The sequence below is a fragment of the Fistularia commersonii genome, chromosome 8, assembly GCF_037954325.1.
Source record: "Fistularia commersonii isolate RoL2024-O1a breed Wild chromosome 8, RoL_Fcom_v1.0, whole genome shotgun sequence".
Classification (NCBI taxonomy): Eukaryota; Metazoa; Chordata; class Actinopteri; order Syngnathiformes; family Fistulariidae; genus Fistularia; species Fistularia commersonii.
The window spans coordinates 16,902,282-16,921,885 of record NC_141291.1 but is presented as its reverse complement, the minus strand read 5'-3'; the positions used below and the strand labels follow the sequence as shown (position 1 = coordinate 16,921,885).

General features: G+C 40.0%; 2 protein-coding genes across 6 annotated transcripts; one reads left to right on the top strand and one right to left on the bottom strand.

The window, feature by feature from the left end:
* Positions 1-367: 367 nt before the first annotated feature.
* On the bottom strand, positions 368-15,735 carry zfhx2 (zinc finger homeobox 2). Of its 4 annotated transcripts, none has more exons than XM_086151434.1 (5): positions 15,525-15,735; positions 12,664-12,822; positions 10,460-10,517; positions 4,213-8,417; positions 368-3,592 (listed from the first exon to the last, which is right to left on the bottom strand). In XM_086151434.1, the coding sequence occupies exons 4-5, from the start codon at positions 8,320-8,322 to the stop codon at positions 3,155-3,157; spliced, it is 4,548 nt and encodes a 1,515-aa protein (XP_086007560.1). In that variant the 5' UTR covers positions 8,323-8,417; positions 10,460-10,517; positions 12,664-12,822; positions 15,525-15,735; the 3' UTR covers positions 368-3,154. The 4 variants fall into 4 exon arrangements, with proteins under 4 accessions (XP_086007560.1, XP_086007559.1, XP_086007558.1 ...); XM_086151433.1 differs by lacking the exon at positions 15,525-15,735 and adding an exon at positions 15,135-15,355; XM_086151432.1 differs by lacking the exon at positions 15,525-15,735 and adding an exon at positions 14,567-14,685.
* A 162-nt stretch (positions 15,736-15,897) lies between these two features.
* On the top strand, positions 15,898-18,841 carry thtpa (thiamine triphosphatase). 2 transcript variants are annotated; one of them, XM_086151437.1, is made up of 4 exons: positions 15,898-15,988; positions 17,193-17,262; positions 17,550-18,131; positions 18,254-18,841. In XM_086151437.1, exons 2-4 carry the CDS (start codon positions 17,193-17,195, stop codon positions 18,352-18,354), a joined length of 753 nt encoding a protein of 250 aa, XP_086007563.1. In that variant the 5' UTR covers positions 15,898-15,988; the 3' UTR covers positions 18,355-18,841. The 2 variants fall into 2 exon arrangements, with proteins under 2 accessions (XP_086007563.1, XP_086007564.1); XM_086151438.1 differs by having other exon boundaries at positions 15,971-16,095.
* Positions 18,842-19,604: the final 763 nt, after the last annotated feature.

Below are 19,604 nucleotides of genomic sequence, written 5' to 3'. Positions count from 1 at the left end.
GACAAGTCTTTCTCGGGCGTTTGCGTACAACTCTCGATTCCATTCGTCATTGGAGGTTGCCAGTCGCGTTTTGATTGGACGGTCGAGCAAAATGTTAAGGCTCTCAAATCGCATCCGTGTCTCTAATTGGACAACATTTCTGGCAATCGAATGTTCGTCAATCTTTCACCCACAGGCAAATCCAATTGTTGAGCGAATTAATTCCAAGCACATTTGAGTGTCATATTGTTTCCCCCAGGGAGCTGTATTCAAATGCGCAACTCTGGCAGAAATCTAAACCAAATAAGACGATCCAATAGCTGGACATGCGGATCCATAATTGAAATATAACTGACACAGAAAAATGTCCACTAAATTTAGAGCATATTATGTTGTTCAACTGATTTTATTTATTTTTCTGTATATCAAAGAAAGCATAATGGAGACCAAACACAAAAGGCAGGTACAGGTGAGGAGAAAATAAACTTAATCAAAAATCTAACAATTCATAACACTGCCACTATTATTGTTCAATATTCATAAGAATACCATACTCTTTTTGAGCAGAGGTGGCATTTAAAACAATTATGGATCAATAATAATCAAAACAGTGATGAGTAGTAATGGTAAATCGTATAAGTAGTAGTACAGTTATAACAAGAGTGATAATCAAAGTGACAATGAAACAAAGAATAAAAAGCAGATCTCCATAAAAACCTATCTAGTTTGGACAGTGCAACACCATGTCTGCGTGTGCATGTGTGTAATCCCAGTCTTGAGGATCAAGCACTCCAGTCCTTGCTTTACACACAAGATACAGTTTCCAACAGGTGGACTAGTTATTACTTATGAAAGGACATGGTTAATCTCCTTGTTGCAAAAACCACAAGTGACTTTTCATGTTACGTTAATGGCTGTGTTCATTTGAAATGTCTGTAGCTTGTGCAAAAATAGTGGACTAGTGCAAGTGTCAAGCCGTGGGATGTCCTTTACAGTTTGCATTACGAACACCTCTCCTGCTCTCCGTCTACCTCAAGATTGCTTTTTGGTTTTTGAATGACAGAAAGCAAAGGGAGGATTACTTTGGAATATCAGTTATTTTAATATATTTCATTTACAAAAGTTCCTGTTTTAGTTTTGCATTTTGTTAAAACTATCAATAGTAACATTAATATACAAATTAAATTGAAGGAAAACATCTTTAGTATGTTAAGTGTCCTTCAACACAGCACCATCTTATTAGCTCTCAGACAAAACATTTAATGTTTCCCAATTTGCTTCCTAAAATTGAGCATCCATCAGTCCCTTCAGGATATGAGTAATAGCCAACTTTCTCCCTTGTTTTGGTTTCCAGATATCCAATCTCATTTCATAACTAAACAAGAAAAGGGGAAGAAAACCGCCTGTTTAAGCCCTATACTCATGAGCAATTCTGAGTTTTGGGCTGCTGACCTTGAAAAAAAAAACAGTACCTCTATCAATTGCTTTGTTTTTTTTCTGTTAAAAGAAAATAAGCACTCAGGTTTCTTTAGTACAGTATTCATGGCCAAGCAAACTGTGAATTCACCAAGCCAGTCAGACTCTCCAAGTACAATTGAATAATAAAGTCGAAAACAAACAAGGATCACCTCGGCCGGGATTCATATATCAGTGTTTATAATAATTTATAACTTATCCTTTATTAATCCCTTGTGGGTAAATTTGTTCTCTGCAATTAACCCATCATGGATGAACCATGAGCATTAGGCTGCCATCCACCAGCACCAGGGGAGCAGTTTGGGGTTCAGTGTCTTGCTCAACAACACTTCAACACACTAGGAGGAGCCAGGAATCGAACAAGAAATGTTCGGTTCCAAAGACGAGGGCTCTACCTCCTGCGCCACGCTGCCCCCCACCAATTTAACTTTTAAGGCTGTCATTTTTCTATAAAATCTTTAGGTGACCACTGTTTACGAACCGATTTCCAATATTAGATATACCTCATCTGAGTGGATATTGAAACCCACACAATCACGGAGATTTGTCACACAACATGGTTTAAATCCTTGGCTAAGAGAATGCTGAAAATTTTACAGGCAGGATGTGCTATACTCTATATGACATTCAGAACCGTCCCCATAAAAGTAGTTGTAAAATCAATTGGGAACAGAGCTCTTCTCTTATATACCCAGTTCTGCTTCTTGTATAATCGTTTGTCTACACCTAAAGAATGTTTCAATAGACTAGAAAAAAAATCAATTTATTTGACAATTTATATTAAGGCATCCAACATGCATGAATGCATCTTTCCGTAAAGACACTTGCATTAGAATGCTTAAAAACATTTCAAACAAGGTAAAATGTGTCAAAGTGCGGTATGCCAAGATTCTACTTTCCTCATTCTTTTTGCCCTGTTCATTTGGATTGTCATGAAAACTATAAACATGTAAATGGGGATAATTTAAAAGCCCTATTCTCTCTAAAGTACCTCTTTAATATCCCATGTGAGTAGACAACACTCTTCAGATCACTCCTCCAGCAAATAAAAAGGTGACAGTCACAACAAGTCTTCCTCACACAACGGATCAGGCTGTTCATATAATATTCGAGCATCTCTGCCCAAGAAGTGAAAGAACTAGAAAAAAATTCCACAGGAGTAAAGTCAAAGTAATTATTTGAGTATTTCATGTTATCCCAAAAATAATTTTTGGGTTCTGCTGTTAAGTGGATGCTTCGGCAGGGAAACCAAAAAAATATACAAAAAAAAAAACAAAAAACAAAAACACACGTTTGCATCAGCCTGTTGGGACAGTTCAAGCATGGCAAGTTGAGTGCCTTTACAAATTGCAGGAAGGTCTTTGAACAAAGGTAATATAACCACAGGGTTAGGACCAAAAACTGTGTGAGGGTTTTTGGGAAGTTTGAGATGTATTCATCACTTATCATACAGCAAATGATTAAGTGAGAAGCAGCGTGGAAAAAGTTTGCTGTTGTATATCATTCAAGGTGAAGTCTATAGATAAACAGGATTTCAGTCAGCAAGGGTTGAGCAAAGGATATCAGGTGCAGGTAGAGCCAACATCAAAAACTAAAAAAGATGTTAGTTTTTGATGAATAGTGCTCAAATTTGTTTATTAAAATCTGAAGCCCAAATGGGTCCAATAGTCAGTGTGCAGACCAATCCTGATCTGAGTCTTTAACTCTTGCTGGTGGCCGTTGATGGAGGCATCTCGATAACCATCTCCCCTCCAGAAACAGCACTAGAGCTGGTTACCGGAGTGGAAAGAGAAACCTGCGAGCTTGGCATAGCACTGCCTGATCCACCATTGCCGGTTCCATTTTTGTTGACAAGCGTCGTTGGCTGGCCAAAGTTAGTGGTTCTAAGAGTTGCCAGATGACGTGGGGAGAAGACGTGGGCTCTTGCAGCAGCCCGTGACTCGAAGGAGACATTGCAAGCATCACAGCGGCCCGTCAGGGTCTCCTTTGGCACCGACTGGCCAGCCATTGGGGAAGCTGGAGATTCAGTAACTGTCAACTGAACAGGTTTGGGAAGGATGGGACGGTTGGCTTTGAGAGCATTGTACTGCAGGTAGCTCCCTGAGCTCATGTCCACCTTTCCACCTGACAGAGGAGACTAAAAAAGTATGGAAGAAGGTAAAGAAAATAGACAGGATAAGTTTAACTTTTTATACAAGTTTTAACTAAATCTGACAGCTTTCAAAGGCACACTTGTTGCTACACAATGACTTTTTCAGTATCTATGGAATAGAAAACAACTAATATGGAAACCCTCCAATGACATAAAAGGAATACATCCTACAGTATGTTTGGGTGGTTGAGGTATGAAATATTTTTTAAGGACCTACACAACAAGACACCAGGGATCAACTGATCCACATGTTAAGAGATTCTCAGCTTGCATGTTTTCTCAAATGTGTCATGTAACTGGCTACATTATATACATATTGTATACATATTGAAGTATAGATCTGTGACTCTATAGTGCACTATTTACAAATTCTACTGCAATGTGTTGCACTTGAGAATTTAAAATGATTACTTTTAGAAAAAGTGAATCCCCAATATTTCGTATTTTAATTCCTCACAGCATTAAGATTACTACTATGAAAATGTTTTCAGGATCAAAAACCAAAACCTAACATCCTGTTCATTTATTTAGACTTTTGTGTTCCTGAAGATTAGGAAACTAAAAACACTTAAATACCATGGCTATAAATTAACTTATTGGCTTACCATTTTCTCTTGCTGCAGCCTCCAACGCTTCTCCTTCGCCCTGGTGTTTTGGAACCAGATCTGCACCACTTTTAGGGGCAGGTTAAGCTCTGTGCCAATGGCTTCACACTCCATGGCATTAGGGTGGGCACAGGTCTCATAACATGATTGTAAGATCGACAGCTGTAGGCAGGATAAGTGGGTGCGCGGCCTACGGCTGGATGAATGGGTCAGAAAGCTGTTTTCTGTAGGATTCGATTTCACTACAACAGGGGTAGATGGGCTGGCCGCTCTTGCAGATTTAGGGGTATTTGGGCTGACTGGTGCAATGCTGGGGGTAGGGGGAGGGGGGATGGTGCGAGGGTGTGTGTGGGTAGGAAGAGCCAGTTGTTCTCTTGATAGAGTGTTGATCTTAATGGGGACTTTAGAGGTCCAGTAGTTGAGCCCATTCTGTTTTTGTGACACCACTGTAGTGGCAGGAGGCCTGTTGTTAATTGGTGTTGTGGGGAGTTTGGGCACCATGCGGTTAGTTGTCCCTGGTCCAGTACCCATTTCATTCTCATGTTCTTTTTCCTCATCGGTTTTTTCCTCTTCACTCTCCTCATCTTCCTTTGTCCTCTGAGTTGGTCTTGGGGCAATAGGAATGAGATCCTTGGGTGGTGCTAAAAGGACAGGCGGGTTGACTTTGGGTGCAACTTTGACCACAGTGACATTGCTGGTGGTTTCAAGCTTGGTCTTTGGCACAGGAGAGGCACTGCTACTCAAAGTAGAGATTGTGGCAGAAGAGACAATCTCCTTAGGCTTGATTGGGACTGGGGTTATCTTTTTCACCAGAGCCGCTTTGCCCATCTCCTTTACAGGCTCCCTCTCTGTTTTCATGAGAGTGCGCACAATTGGAGTAGTTGTGATGCATCCAGTATTATTTGTGACAGGCTTGTTTGAAAAAATAGGTTTGGAGAGTGGCCAGGTAAATTTGATGAGGGGTTTGCCGACTGCTGCCAGGGTCCCATCACTAATAAATCGGACCTCACCCTTGCGTTCCCTGGCTCTCATGTTCTGGAACCATATCTGAACAACTTTTTTTGGTAGATGGACCCATTCAGAGATCTGTTCAAACTCATGTTTACCGGGGTTTGGGTCTTTGAAATAGCAGCCATATAATATGTCAAGTTGTTCAGCTTGAATGATGGTCCTTGAGCGCCGCATATCCCGATACCTTTTCCCTTTCGACTTCCTCTGTTGCTGCTCACGCTCCTTGTCCTTGTCTTTTTCTCTCTCTTTCTCTCTTTCTAGTAAAGTGGCATTGATTTTATCTGCTGGTCTCATGTAAAGACTGGACTTTGTCATGTTATTGCTGTGAGCAAGATTCATGCCACTATTGGAAGAGGCCATAGCAGTGACAGATTCGGGTTTAACTTGGACAACAACCAGACCTTTGGATGTGGGTCTGAGGCCAAGACCATCTAGCAACTGTCCTTTCTGTGCTGCTATCTTATCGGCCAGACATGATGATGATGATGATGCAGATTTCGAATTGTTTTTGCCCATGCTGAGATCCAGCGCAGTCTCACAGTCACCCCCGTTAGACAAATAGTGGGAAGTCTGGCTGTGGGCCGACAGAGACTGAGAGAGAAGAGAACTGGAGAAGCGGGTGATGGTTGGTGGGTTTGAAAAAACAGGTACTTTGCTATTATCCCCAACCATTGATGGAGAAAGAGAGAGGACAAAGGGGCTAAGCATCTGCGTAGAAAAGGGAGTGAGGGACAGGGGAAGTGAGTGAAGAGCATTACTTGGAATCTGGTCAATGGAGTGGCACAGGGAACTTGGAGGATCCCCTTGGGCCTCCAACTCTAGGTCTACATCTGGGTCATGTCTCTCCTTCTTTGCCTCCACCTCATCACGTTCAAACTCACCCTTTCTTTTTTTTCTCCTGGACTGTTGACCCCCTCCACCCTCCTCTTCCTCGTACTCATCCTCTACATCAGAGAGAAACACAGTTGTTGAACGTAAAACTTTTCCTCCAACTGACCCCTTATCACCATGGCCCTCACGTTGTGCCTCGTCTTTAGCAGGACTATCAGGACCATCCCTCATAGATCCATTTTGACTTTCCTCATCTGACACAATTACTGAAGTGTAAACCTCATTTTCTGAGTCAGAGGTCAAACAGGAATCTCCCTGTCCCTCCCTTCCCAAAACTCTGTGTGTACGCTTCCCTCTTGTGCTGGATAAATCAATTGCCTGGCTACCAGAAGCTTCAGCATCATCTTCACCTTCTGCTATGATCAGTGTGTTTTCCTCATCATCAAAATCATTGTCAGGACTTTGAACAGCACCTGCAAACCCTGCCAAACCTTCCATGTTTTCTGGCTCTGTGGCCCTCTGCCTCTGTTTAGCCTGTCTGGCATGGCTAAGCCATTTACGTACCTCTTCCTGATTAAGTCCTACTTCTCTGCCCAGTGCCTCACAGTCCTCACGGGGAGGACTTGCAGCATCGGCCTCACTTCGTGACTCAAAAAATGCCCAAAGAACCTCAGATTGAAACTCTGAAAGTACTGGAAAGTCTGAATAAACTGACCCCACAGTATTAGAATGCAGCCGAGTTGGGTTGCAAGATAAGGCATTTGTATTTGGGCTAGATTTTGGGGTACCAAGGGATCCAGAAGGACTGGTGCCTGAATGTGATTTTCGAGGGGTCGAATCAGGGCTGAGTGTAAGGTTTAAGTTTACAGGACTGAGGCTTGAGTTGCTGGCAATAGATTCAGAAGGCGAAAGGTTGTTATTGTGGGGGCTCTTCTCTGCGACTCCTGGGGAGAGATTTAGGCTAGCTGCTTTATCAACATCCTGGATCATCTGATTGGCTGAGCATTCTTTATCTGTTCTGCTATCTGTAAGTGCATCCCCATCGTTTTCATGATTCTCAACCTTTACTTTGCTTTCCTGATCAGAACCTTGTGGTACTTCACTGCCATCCCTTTCCTCAGTTTTCTCTATTTTAATGTTCTCTGTAGTCAAGTTCTCTCTGTCCTTGAGTTGATGAGAAACCGTTTCTTCAACTTTTCCATCACTATCCTGGCTCTCTTCTCTGTCATGCTTTCCTCTCTGTTTTTGCTCTTCTGTATAGGGCTGTAAGTTTGTTGCAACTCCTGTAGCAGGCCACTGGTTCTGTAAGGTATTAAGTCTTTGGGTTAGGAGGGCTTGCTGGGCTGTGCTGAGACCTACAAATGGCACACATTGAGTAAGTAGCTGTCCTTGCTGGTTCTCTGGGTGTTGCTGGGTCTGAGCTTGGAGGCCATTCAAGATCAAGGGCATGACCATATGAGACTGAGGCACAAGCTGAGGCGCAGTGGCACCAGTAGCAGCACCAGGTGCAAACAGGGAGGGCAGGAGGGAGTGTGAGAGGGTACTAGGACTGGATGTGAGGAGGGTGAGAAAAGCCGAGACCGCTTGTGCTGAGGCCACAGGGGAGGTAAGCAGGGAGGGAGCCACTTGTGAAGTTTGGATCTGCTCTCCATCTCTTGCAGTAGCCACCATTAGTGTCCCTGGAGCAGCACAGTTGGTGGTGGTAACTAACTGACTGGTTCCACTTGCAGATGTGCTTACTGCAGCATTTGTAGTACTGGGGATGCTACTGCCACTACCACCGCCACCGCTAGCTACACTGTTGGCTGCATTTCCAACAATGCCAGCATTTCTGCTGCGGGTCTGGTGCAACACAGATTTCATATGGCTCTCAAGAGTGATGGAATGATTGTAAGACACTCGACATACAGCACACTGGTAGGGTTTGTTTGATATATATGGCCGAGACAAGACAGGGACTGGGGGACTTTGGGGATCAATTTCGACTGTTGCAGTGCCTGTTGTCATCCTCTGTATATGGGATGCAGAGTTGTAATGAACACTCAAGGCAGTTCTGCTTGGAAAGGTTTCCAGGCAGGCATTGCATTTGAATGACCGGGTATTATTTTCAGCTGGTAAGCCATTTTTACCAACTGGCTTTTTACTACCATCTGGGATTTCTGTATTTTCAGCTGCATTTTGTTCCTGTTTGGCTCCAAGCAGTTGATTCCCCTCATCTTCTGGCTCAGCTTCACCTTCCTCCTGTTCCAATAATCTTTCTTGATCCATCTCTTTGTCTTGAACTGTCTGGCTAGTGTCAGTACTAGACTGGCAGGGGTCTGAACTGGCGTCTTCTGAGGCCCTCCGTTGTAACAATACAGCACCTGGTAAAACACATATATAAAGTATGTTTAGGTTTTATGTTATGTTAAATATGGGCTTTCCTCAGTCACTAGGATAATGAAGCAGACTTCTAACCCCTCAAAGGAAAAAAAAATTAAAGGCAAAAGGGCACAATTGTTCACCCAAAATAGGAAAAAAATTGATGGGAAAATCCTAACTTTGGTTCCTTAATGACATTTGTAAAGATTTGCAAAATTATCAAATATGAATATTGACTGCCTGTTTTTGTCATATGAAAGAACACAACTTATCAGTACCTGATTTTTTTAAACCACCGCACTTTGATTAGGGATGCCTGATGAAGTAAAATTTCACATGCACTGTAAAAAATTATCTACTAGTGGTTAAAAAGTAATCAAAACTACTCAGTTTGTTATTTAAAGTAGTACTTTAATCAAAAGAACTGGGTCATAGACATAAGGTGCCATTCTCCAGTGTCAAAATATTGTACAAACCTGTCTAAGACATACATTTCTGACAGTGACATAGGGATTACAACAAAAAACCTTTAGGAAAAAATGGGATATGTTCATATACTCAAAATAATTTCCAGTGGAGAACTAAAACATTAGCTGAAGCAAGATTTGAAATACTTCTTTCCTATTGTAAGCATATAAAATATCAAAAAATGTTATCAAGTGATTTGGAATACATTTTCATAATTCCATGGAAGGGAAAATGCTGGAATATTTTGGTGGAAGAAATTTAATTTTGAGAAGCCATGGATCATCTGTCAATGTTCTAAAAACAACAACAGCAACACGAAAACAAAAGCACATCCAATTATAACAATGACTGTGTGTTTTTGAACGATACTTTATTTTAGTGGGGGCTAAAAGTTATGTCAACTCATGTCAACAAAGAGGACCCCTGCAACTCATGACATATTAAGAATCAATAGGTCAATATATCAATAAGCCTCAGTATGAAGCTAGAATACCATGTGTGGGTGCAGTACTTTTTTATGGACTATTTACAACACTGGTGGAAAGGAAAAGAAAGAAACAATATTATTTATTTTACTAGTAGTCCAATGAATACACTGCAGCCCACGTATTTCCACAAGATCCCTTTGCAAGATCAAATATTGATTGTCTCTACAAACTCACATATATTTGTTTCTCTATTGTGTATAAGATTTTATGAGGTAATATTTGTTTATCTGTCCATTTTAAAGTTTAGTGATGAATGTAATTCCTACCTTACCTGCCACACTTTAATCCAGTGAGTTTTTTTTTTTCTTTTACTTTTGAAATTAACTTCTGATTCATGGGCTCACATCCTTTGACTTGTATATTTTTGTCATTTTGCCATGGCATATATGTAATTGATGAACTCCCTCAATGTCTAACATAGAACTGATCATCAATGCATCCTTCATCAGATGCTATACCACTCAGCCTTTGAGTTCCTGCCCCACTTGACCTAGTCTGTACAAACTGAAAAGGGCTCCATTAAAAATACTCATGTTGTAATGTAACAGAGGAGCAGCAGCACAGTTGCAGACAGAAGCTAAAATCTGCTGTGGCTTCTAGTGTTTGGCTCAAAGGCAGATTAACTGAAGATAGAACAAGTCACTGACACATCTGATGGACATGTGGTTTTAGAGCAAGAAAAAAATGACCAGGAAAAGAATCGGTTTTGCCAGCAGTTTTTGACTTGCTTTTTAAAATTTGTACCAAAAGCATGGGTGTTCCTGACATTGCTGCACTATTTGTCATTCAACTTATCATGTACAAATGGGATATTTAATTTTTGAAATCTAGTAAACCTAAACTTTGGTTATGGGCTATCATCAATATTCTACTCAATTAGACAAATCATTCAAAAGTAAATTTATAAACAATTACAAAAGCATTAACAACAAATTTCAAAAACTCCACTGTAATATAGGTAATACTCCAACTAAAAAATAGAAAATAGCATCAATAAAAAAGTGCAGTACAATTCTACAATTCTGGTAATGCTCTCTCTATCAGTTCGAAGTTAGGGTTAGGGTTAGGGTTGAACTTTCTATACTCACCTGAAGATTTTGGAACACCTTTGTCCTCTTCTCTTGTGGCACACCGTTTTAGAATTGCCTAAAAAAAGACGAAAACAAACAGAGGTTTGCAAATAAATATCTCTAAATATTACTCTACAATGGCGCTTTTCTGGTGACTGTGATGGAACTACCGATAAAAAAATGAAGCCTATCTTCAAAAAAAAAAAAAATACAAAGCAATCTGAGGATATCTTTGACTTGAAATGTACCCTGTAATTACAATAGCTGTTTTCACTAATTGTATCCACAAATAGTTTCTCTCTTCTTCTTTTTTTTTTTTTTTAGAAAAAAAACCGTTTGTACCCTACTTTTTTAAATACAAAAAACAACACAACAAATTGTGAATAATTACCTGCCATGTATTAAAAAGAACATTTTCAGATGCTTTAAACAGCTTTATCAAATAAATAAATAAAAAAACAAAAACAAACAAACCACACACACTTTTTTCTTTGCTAACAAATTACAGCCGATTTTCTCTGAATGTAAATGAATAATTCCAGTCATTAATTCCCATTTGGCCGACGATTTTTGTATAAAAATTGTATTAGCAGGGGTGGAAGGAAAACCCTTTTCTTATGCTGTTACCTCAGCTGAACAAGTTTGTAATCATAGTTGTATTACCACTTCGTATTTGTAAAACCCATTTCAGAGTAAAAGCAAAAGTACAATAAAAAAAGCAGCTCAGCAGTAAATACAGAAGGTGAACTGTGTGTTTGGTTCTAATGAGTTACATATTAAAATTCAGAAGTTGTTCTGAGTCTACTTTGGTTATTCCTCTTTGCCGAAGCCGTTTCCTCATTTGGTCATCTGTGCTTAATAGTAGGCATTGCTTTTTTCCTGTGTGGGACCATAAAACAGAAAATGTCTCTCTGACACTTTCTCAGGGTGACAACACGAGTGCCATCAAAAGCATTAATTAAGTCATGACAGTTTATAAAATGACTATATCCATTGCACATCTGAGATGTAAATGTGAACATTTTATCTGCATGTTCAAAGCTTTGACTTTATCAACACTACAATCTCTAATAGCTACAGAAGTATTCCTAATCAGTTAAAATGAACATGCTACATGGTGGAAGGAAGCCCAATGTGGAAAAATTCAAAATTCCAAAATTTGGAATTTTAACTTTTGCTATTGTTGTCATTCTTTTTATCAAAAAGATTTATTACCAGAATTCCTCAGTATGGCAGCCATTTTACAGGGTACAAAGAGAGAGCACACATGAGAATGTAATTCTTTGGCGTTCTTGTTACTGAATGTTCTTAAGTATGTATTACAACCATTATCGACCAAAGGGAAACTATATCACTATAATGAAACACAGATTTAGACACTCACCGTGTATCATTTATATAAGATTTAAATAAGAAAGTTTTACGTAATATGGCTGCCCCATACCAATATGTCAGTTCAGTTCAACAACAAGGCAATGCACAAATCTAAGCTTGCTACACATAGATATGTGATTATTTCCAGTAACTGATGGATAACAATGGCGATGCAATTTTTAGAAATAGAATACATTCTGTTCCATTAAAATTCAGAACAAATGCTTTCAATATACATTGTCATCTTACTTTAAACATCTAATAATGAGTACTATGGTGTGCGTGTGTGTGTGTGTGTGTATATATATATTACTACAAACGCATACACATACCATTTACACCCCACCTGTATTGTTACCCCAAGTTCTAAAACATTACAATTTCATTAAGTTTGCTTTATTTGTTACAGATATTTGTTGGAAAGTCAGACATCAGCTCTCTAGTCATTTGCAGGTACTGCAGCCAGCAATAATATGCTCGTCACATGTCTTCATGTAATTGTGTAGACTGTATTCCACTTTTGATAGGAAAGTGAAAAATACTGTATAATGTCTCACTATAGCCCATCAGAATAAATTCAATATTGAAATAGCACCTCTTTCAACTAAAATAATGAAACTTGATTATTATGATCCTTGTACTTATGACATAGCTTTTCTTTTATATACAGATCTACTTTAATCTTAGCATAGATCTCTTGAGATGGCAAGTGTGTAAAGATCCAAGTAAACCCATTTGACAATTCAGGGTGCCAACCTACAGTGTGAGGAGGAAACTGACCATTAGTTCTTAGATAAAAATGAAGACATATACATTGGGACTTCGCAATAATAGACAGCCATACTTACAATGTCCAGCAGTCTGTCAACACAAGTTGGAAGTACACTGTGTTGGTCAGTGAGGTGTAAAGACAGCGAGGCTCTGTCGATTTGCCCTTTTTGGCACAGAGGGCACAGCCACTCTGCTGCCCCATCGCTTTCACTGCTCACTTTCTCTCCGCACTCCTCCTGACAAAATACAAAAAAAGGTGTCAGAGAAACAATTCTTTAAGAAAAATGAACTAGGGATAAATAATGTAAATAGCACAATATCTAAAAAGAGATCCCTGATCAGATTATTACTGTGCTCTCTATTAGATCAATCTATCAAATATGCATTTGCAGCAAAACCTATACAGTACTTGAAATAACGATTTGATTATGCTGCATTACCGGGTTATTCTTGACATCGGGGAACTCCGCTGTTGCTTATATATTTGTTTATTTTTATCTAGAGTCTGGTCTACTTTTGTTATCTCTGTAAAAAATGTTCAAGTTTTTTTGTGTAATTCAGCTTGTAAAGTAGTCAAGGCACTAAGCATCACTAAAAAAATAAACAGTTATTTTCTATCTTGTCTGGTTTGATAAAGTATTTTATTGTCAGGAAAAGGAAATGTTAGATCGAAATGACAATTTGTGTTAAGGAATTCCTCAAGCATAAGATCAAGAGCAACTTTAATTATCAGATACACCCTTTAATTAGTGCATACAGTTTCATGCCAGGTAATTCCTGTGTCACAGGCATGTTGTGCACTTAAACAGCTATAATAATCCATATTTGTTTCTGGTGTTAGCATCTTTGAAGGTGCTGAAGCACTTCACAAGGGAAGCTTCATCACATTCTACCATGATCATTTACGTCATAGCGTAACACAGCACTTCGAATTATATTTGAAATATGATATCCATGGAAAGCTCTGTTTACGTTACATTTGTACTTTTAAAATTGTTTTTGAAACGTATTGTTTCAGATAGCATATTCAAGTCGAACAGAGCATAAATGTTAAGCCAAGCATAGAAACACCGAAAGCTCATCACATACTAAATCGAGCCAAAATTACTAACTAGCTTCGAACTGATACCAGATGTATGCGGCCAAAGTATTAAATGTGATTTACCATCATCTCAGAAAGACAATCGAATAGCATTAAGGTTACTCCTATACCGTTTCATCTTAATAATTAGTCAATTCACATTTGACTACACGTCTTTACTATCTGTTTAATGATCAAATGTTACCAACACATGTCCAAGAGGTGTAACATCTACACAACACTCACTTCCTCGTCGTGCAAATCAGCCACCCAGGAAGGTTATATGGCCATATATATTTTCACAAGTTTAAATCTGCAAAGTGCGTACTCGATGCTCTTCGTCACGAGTTTCCTTATCCTAAGCGAATATATAAAAACACTTATGTATCTTTGATTTTTAGTTGGCTAATTAACGGGTAGTCTAATTAGCTGTGCCGACCATAGATGGATCAATTAGCTAGCAAGCTAGGTTGAGAAGCCCCCCCTCCTCCCGTAACGTCGCATTACAGAGGTGTCTCTGGAAATGCTGCTTAGCTGTTAGTTTACTGAAAATATTCTGGCTCGGTAGCCAGACATTTCTCCGAAACTGCCAACGGCAGAACAGGCGTCACAATAATTGTGCGATTGGCTCTCGGTTAAGGCAGCACGGTCATAACATTAATAAACAAAAAGGGGTTAACAGTCGTGTCACTTTGCTAGCTAGCCCGTTAGCAGGCAGAGATAACGTTAATTAACCGCTCCTCGAACTGTCTCCCAACTGGCGAGTCTCCACTCCTTCCAAACTCTGCCTGCTCCAGGTGGGAAGCGCAGCTTCAATACGCCGAATGAGTTCAACCGGGGTGGAAAATACACTCCCTTGGCTTTAGATCAAAAACCTCGGCCTCGAGTTATTTCCTTACCCCTCTGATTGTGGGCTGCCAATCGGGCATCTAGTGTTGCACCGCCCGCCGCCTGCTGCTCAACAGCGCAAATTGAGGCCTAGCCGGACTAAAGCCATTTAATTAATGAACGTGGGCTCCGTTTACAGATGTGATAGAAAACACTCGCACCCCCTCCTCCCTCGCCGCCCAGCAGACCTCCTTTTGACGCGTCCTTGCGCTCAAATCTATACCTTAAACACTTACGGTGCAACACATGGCCATTTAAACTATCATTCTAATAGTTCCACGTCGTAATTGACGAAGGAATTAAACGCCAAAAAGCTACTTGAAGCGGAGTACGTGCGCCGCGGTCGCCTCGACGATGGGGGTGGTGAGCGGAGAGCAGGCGAGAGAGAGCCGAGAGGCAGAAAAAGTTTGGGATTTAATGTTGGATTTCTATAAAAGATCGGATTAGTATGGGGCACAATCCGTCGTTTGCTCGATCCTCTATCAGTCGCAGGCCACTCTCCGGGCTCAAATCGGCGCAATTAACCGATCGCGATTGACGTTTAATTAAGTTGGGAGCAATTAGCTAATGCGTTTTTACCTGCATGGTCGCCGCTCCAGCAAGCACACACTCACACGCTTCCTCTGTGGTTCCTCAGAAGTGAAAAGTTTTCTTGCCTGCCCTCCCTCTCTCTCTCCCTTTCTCTCTCTCTCTCTCTCTCTCTCTCTCTCTCTCTCCCCTGTTCTCCCCCTCCCTTCATTCGCCCTATCCCTCTCTCCTTCCCCTCTTCCCTCTAGTAAACAGACCACAGCTCCCCCCAAGGCTGATTGCTGACATTCAGAAGGGACATACGGCTATCAAATCCCTTATGTAACCCCGCAGATATGACAGATTATTAGTATATGCGGAAATGCCGATTACTCATTGAGCAACGTTGATTAGAGAATAACGAAAAGGGGGGAAAAGGAATGAAAATTGCTCGATACATACTTTTTGGAGACTGGCTACCGAATACTGATTTCCTCCTCATAGCCGTCACGTTTATCTATAAAAGGTGACTGAAAAAAACGAGTCCCCGTTCTGCCACCTTGGATTGTCAGGAAGAGTGTGACGAGTTAATTAATGTTGAATAATAGATATGTAACCGCAAAGGTGGTAATCCGCGTTAATCCGACGAATTCGACGTCGTCTTTTCAATCAAATAAAGGTGTGGCACACAGCCACAGTCGAATAGAATGAATAAATATTTATACAGCAGAGGATATTAAAACTGCACCATCCGCATGCTTCTGCGTTACTGGGACAGGAAGTGATGTTCCTGAATGTCCTAATAGGTGTCCCTAATTGCGCCTGTGCAAAAATCAACTTTGCTTACGTGTAGCGGCCGCTCGGTCCGACCCGTCGCTTGGTCTTCACCGCCGAACTATTTGGATCGAAGGACTCGAGATGTTAAGGTGTGTAAAGTCGCAGTTTGATCGGTGTTTGATTTCTGCGGAACATTCAGTCGTTCATTTGGATGATTTTTAAATCGACTTTCCCATGATATTGTGCACCTCCTTCAGTAAGTCTGGACCCGATCAGTATGAAACCATTTCACTTTATCTGATAGTATGTATGATGTGTTACATTCGCTTACTTAACTACGACTAGTAATCCGCTTAAGCGTTCTACTTAGTGTAAAATAATTAACAGTTATCTCGTTTTGCTTGCTTTAAATGGGTTTCCAAATCACTGTCATCCAACCTCATTTGAGCACAAGTGAAAATAACATTGGAAGTGCAGGTGATTGTAAAACCTGTGATTGTATTATTATTTAAGATAGGTAGGATAAAAAATTATTCTCATTAATTCAGCGAGAATAACACCTTTGTAGACTACTTACTATCCACAACACTAAAACGCATAACTTGAGTAGTAAAGGCACGAACAAGAACAGTTAGAACATCATTTAGATTTCGCTCTTCACGAGAAACATACAAAAAAATGTACCCTAGATTTTATAGCAAAACAACTTTCTTAGCCAAAACACTTTGGAAGATTTAGTGTCATCGAATGTATGTGGATTTAAACAGAATCTGGATGTGAATGAACAATCTGCATAAGTCAGAGATTTAAACCTTTATACTCCCTGGCAGGAGACATTTTCAACAATCAAATAAAGGTGAGAAAGGTGTCGTGGTGTGAATTTATTTCTCAAAATCGTCTGTGTTTAAGTCCGGATGAGTAAAATGTGTATTGCATTGTAGACTCAACTATGTTCTATCCTACCATGTGACTCATCTTGATTCAGATCATCTCTGGATACATTATCATTTTTTAAGGTTAAAATCAAGGTCTTCATGCAGAGCCTATAAATTACTTAAATATACTTTTACCCAATTCACACTAAAGTGTAGTTTCAAAATAGAAGGCTACAATTTAACAACCAAAATACCTCAAATTAGTGCAAACATTCTGTCCAGATGTAATATTATTTAGTCTTTGAAAAAATCTGTCAAATCTTGGTTGTACTTTAGACATTGAACTTAATGCTCTCCATCAAAATAATTGACATTCATTTTGAAATAATGTGGCATTTGGTCAAAAAGGTTCAGATAAAGTAGTTTGCCTTTTGCACAGTAAATATTGCTGATGTTGACCCAAATATTTTGTTTTCAGATGAGTGTTGAAGTTGAGAGAAAGTTTTTTTTCAATGCTGACACTCTGAAAGCAGTGGAGGATATTGGTGGTACGTATTCATTGTGTCTTCCCCACCCTCACATGAACATTTAGACATCAAGGCAAAATGGAAATTTACAGAAAGAACCTTTTCAAATATTCAAGGAAATTAACTGAAATTGTATGCAGTGTAATTGTAATAATTCCTATCATCTTCCTCTTGATTTTAGAAATACTCAAGACTGTTTGATTTCTATCAGCCTTATTAGTAGATCTGGCAGTAACTGTGTCAGATATGTCTGAACAACTCTGCATTGTGAATCACGTGTCTTTCTCTTCCTCCTTATCGTTTAATAGTGTGTGTTGATCAACGGCAGTTTCATGACGAATACTATGACACACCACACTTTGACCTCACATTGAGAGATACATGGCTCCGTAACCGTAAAGGATGCTGGGAGCTCAAGTGTCCCATAGTGAGAGTAAATGGGACAGAGGACACAAATGAAGAATGTGAAGCAGCTGCCCTGTGTACTCGCTACAAAGAGATAACCAATCTGCCTGACATTCAACTGAAGCTGGAAGAGATGATAAAAGATATTTGCGAGGACATGACCAGTACAGCACAGGAGGCAATGAGTTCGGTCTCAGGAAGCTATGAGAACCAGAGCCATCTTGTTCCTGCCCAACATGGTCTTGAAATGACAGTAAAGAACTCTCTCCAGTCTGATAAGTCTTGGCTTAGAAAAATGAACCTGGTATGCTTCGCAGCATTTACAACAATAAGACGCTCTTTCACTCTAGAGGAGGAGGGGGTGCGGATAGATTTAGACCAAGCTGACTTCGGCTACCGTGTAGGGGAGATAGAGGTCCTCGTACCGGAGGGAGGAGATATTCAATCTGCCCTGGGGAAGATTGAAAGAACAGCACAGAAGCTGGGTGAGCTCAAAGATAAACACCTCCTCGTTCAATACGTTCCCATCATGTATTCTGTTCATGGAGTAGCGTGACTTGCTTTTTTATTGTAACTTAACAAAGATGCTTTTACTTTTTCTCCACAGGTCTGTCTGGAGGACAACAAGTTGAGGGGAAGATGAATGTTTACCTTAAAAAAAATTATCCAGAGCATTACACAAAACTGCTGAGCGAACGTATTTTGTGAGATCAATTTTACATATGGCTGTACAGTGGCACAGTAGTTAGCACTTCAACCTCACAGCACAAAGGACCCTGAATTCCAGTTCGACGAGGTGACCTTTCCGTGTGGAGTTTGCATGTTCTCCCTGTGTCTGCATAGGTTTCCTTCTCTGATTCTCTCCCATAGTCCAAAAACAAGCAATGGAAAAAATTGTAATGGGAAAAAATGTGGAAAATTACCCTGAATGAGTGAGTGAGTGAATGGTTGTCTGTCTATATTTGTGGCCCTGCGATTGACTGGCGACAAGTCCAGGGTGTAGCCTGCCTCTTGTCCGATGACAGCTGGGATAGACTCCAGCATCCCCTGCGACCCTGAGTGCAGACGATGGATGGATGGATGTATGGATATTTTACAGTTTGTTTTACCTCATCTGGAATGTGAATCATGTTTTTGACAGTTGTGTAGTAAACTGTCTTTGTGTGAATATTTATTAAATTATCAAATTGAGAAATGTTCTGTGGAAAGCAGAAGTAAAGTTCACCCTCTCCTCATTAGTAGAGTGTAGGTTTGGTTCGCTTGAATTACAATCGAACTGAGGGCTGCTACTATTGTTTGAGGAATGAATCACAGTTTTATTTTGTTGTATTGTTTGCTGTTTCTTATTCGTTGCCAAAGAGATGTTCAATTTTTTTTAAATGAAGCTTCCAGTTGTGAATATAAGGGTGTAGGCAAATGGAAACCTTACATGTTGGTTGTGAAAGAGTAGGGTTGAATAGTGGGGGAAAGATCGGGGTATCAAGTTTGAATGCCTCACATCAACACTCAATTTTCACTTTCTGTGAATGAGTCAGACATGCTTTGGTTCATGTTTACATGTCTGAATCATATTTTTTTTCCAAACGTCTCATTTAACAAACTGTACAGCAATTGTGTTCATCATTTGTTGAAGAGAATGACCTTCGCCATCGTATAAGAGAGAGGATCTTTTACACTGCTTATGATATTTGGTGAGTGGTTATAACTATTATTTGCTCAATGTAAACGGTATGTCACTGTTGCGTGGCCATGTAGTCACACAGCACTGACCAAAGGTTTCAAACAAAAGGTTTGAAAATTGCAATAAACATCAAACACGGGCAAAATTCCGTTTACCATTGCAAAAGGCAAAGCAGAGCAGATTTTCATTGTAGAGGCTTGGGAAGAAGGAAATACTGAGCACTCTGTCCCATTCTGGCATGCAAACCAACTTTCCATATAAACACAACCTCTACTAC

Bases quoted from the DNA above. Each gene is read 5' to 3' on its own strand.
- zfhx2 (XM_086151432.1), bottom strand. From the start codon at position 14,596: ATGCCCGATTGGCAGCCCACAATCAGAGGG. The intron at 10,518-12,663 runs GTAAGTATGGCT...GTCTTTTTTTAG, and splicing joins TTGACAGACTGCTGGACATT to GCAATTCTAAAACGGTGTGC. The intron at 8,418-10,459 runs GTGAGTATAGAA...GTGTTTTACCAG, and splicing joins AGGTGTTCCAAAATCTTCAG to GTGCTGTATTGTTACAACGG.
- thtpa (XM_086151437.1), top strand. From the start codon at position 17,193: ATGAGTGTTGAAGTTGAGAGAAAGTTTTTTTTCAATGCTGACACTCTG. The intron at 17,263-17,549 runs GTACGTATTCAT...ATCGTTTAATAG, and splicing joins AGCAGTGGAGGATATTGGTG to TGTGTGTTGATCAACGGCAG. The intron at 18,132-18,253 runs GTGAGCTCAAAG...TTTTCTCCACAG, and splicing joins AAGAACAGCACAGAAGCTGG to GTCTGTCTGGAGGACAACAA.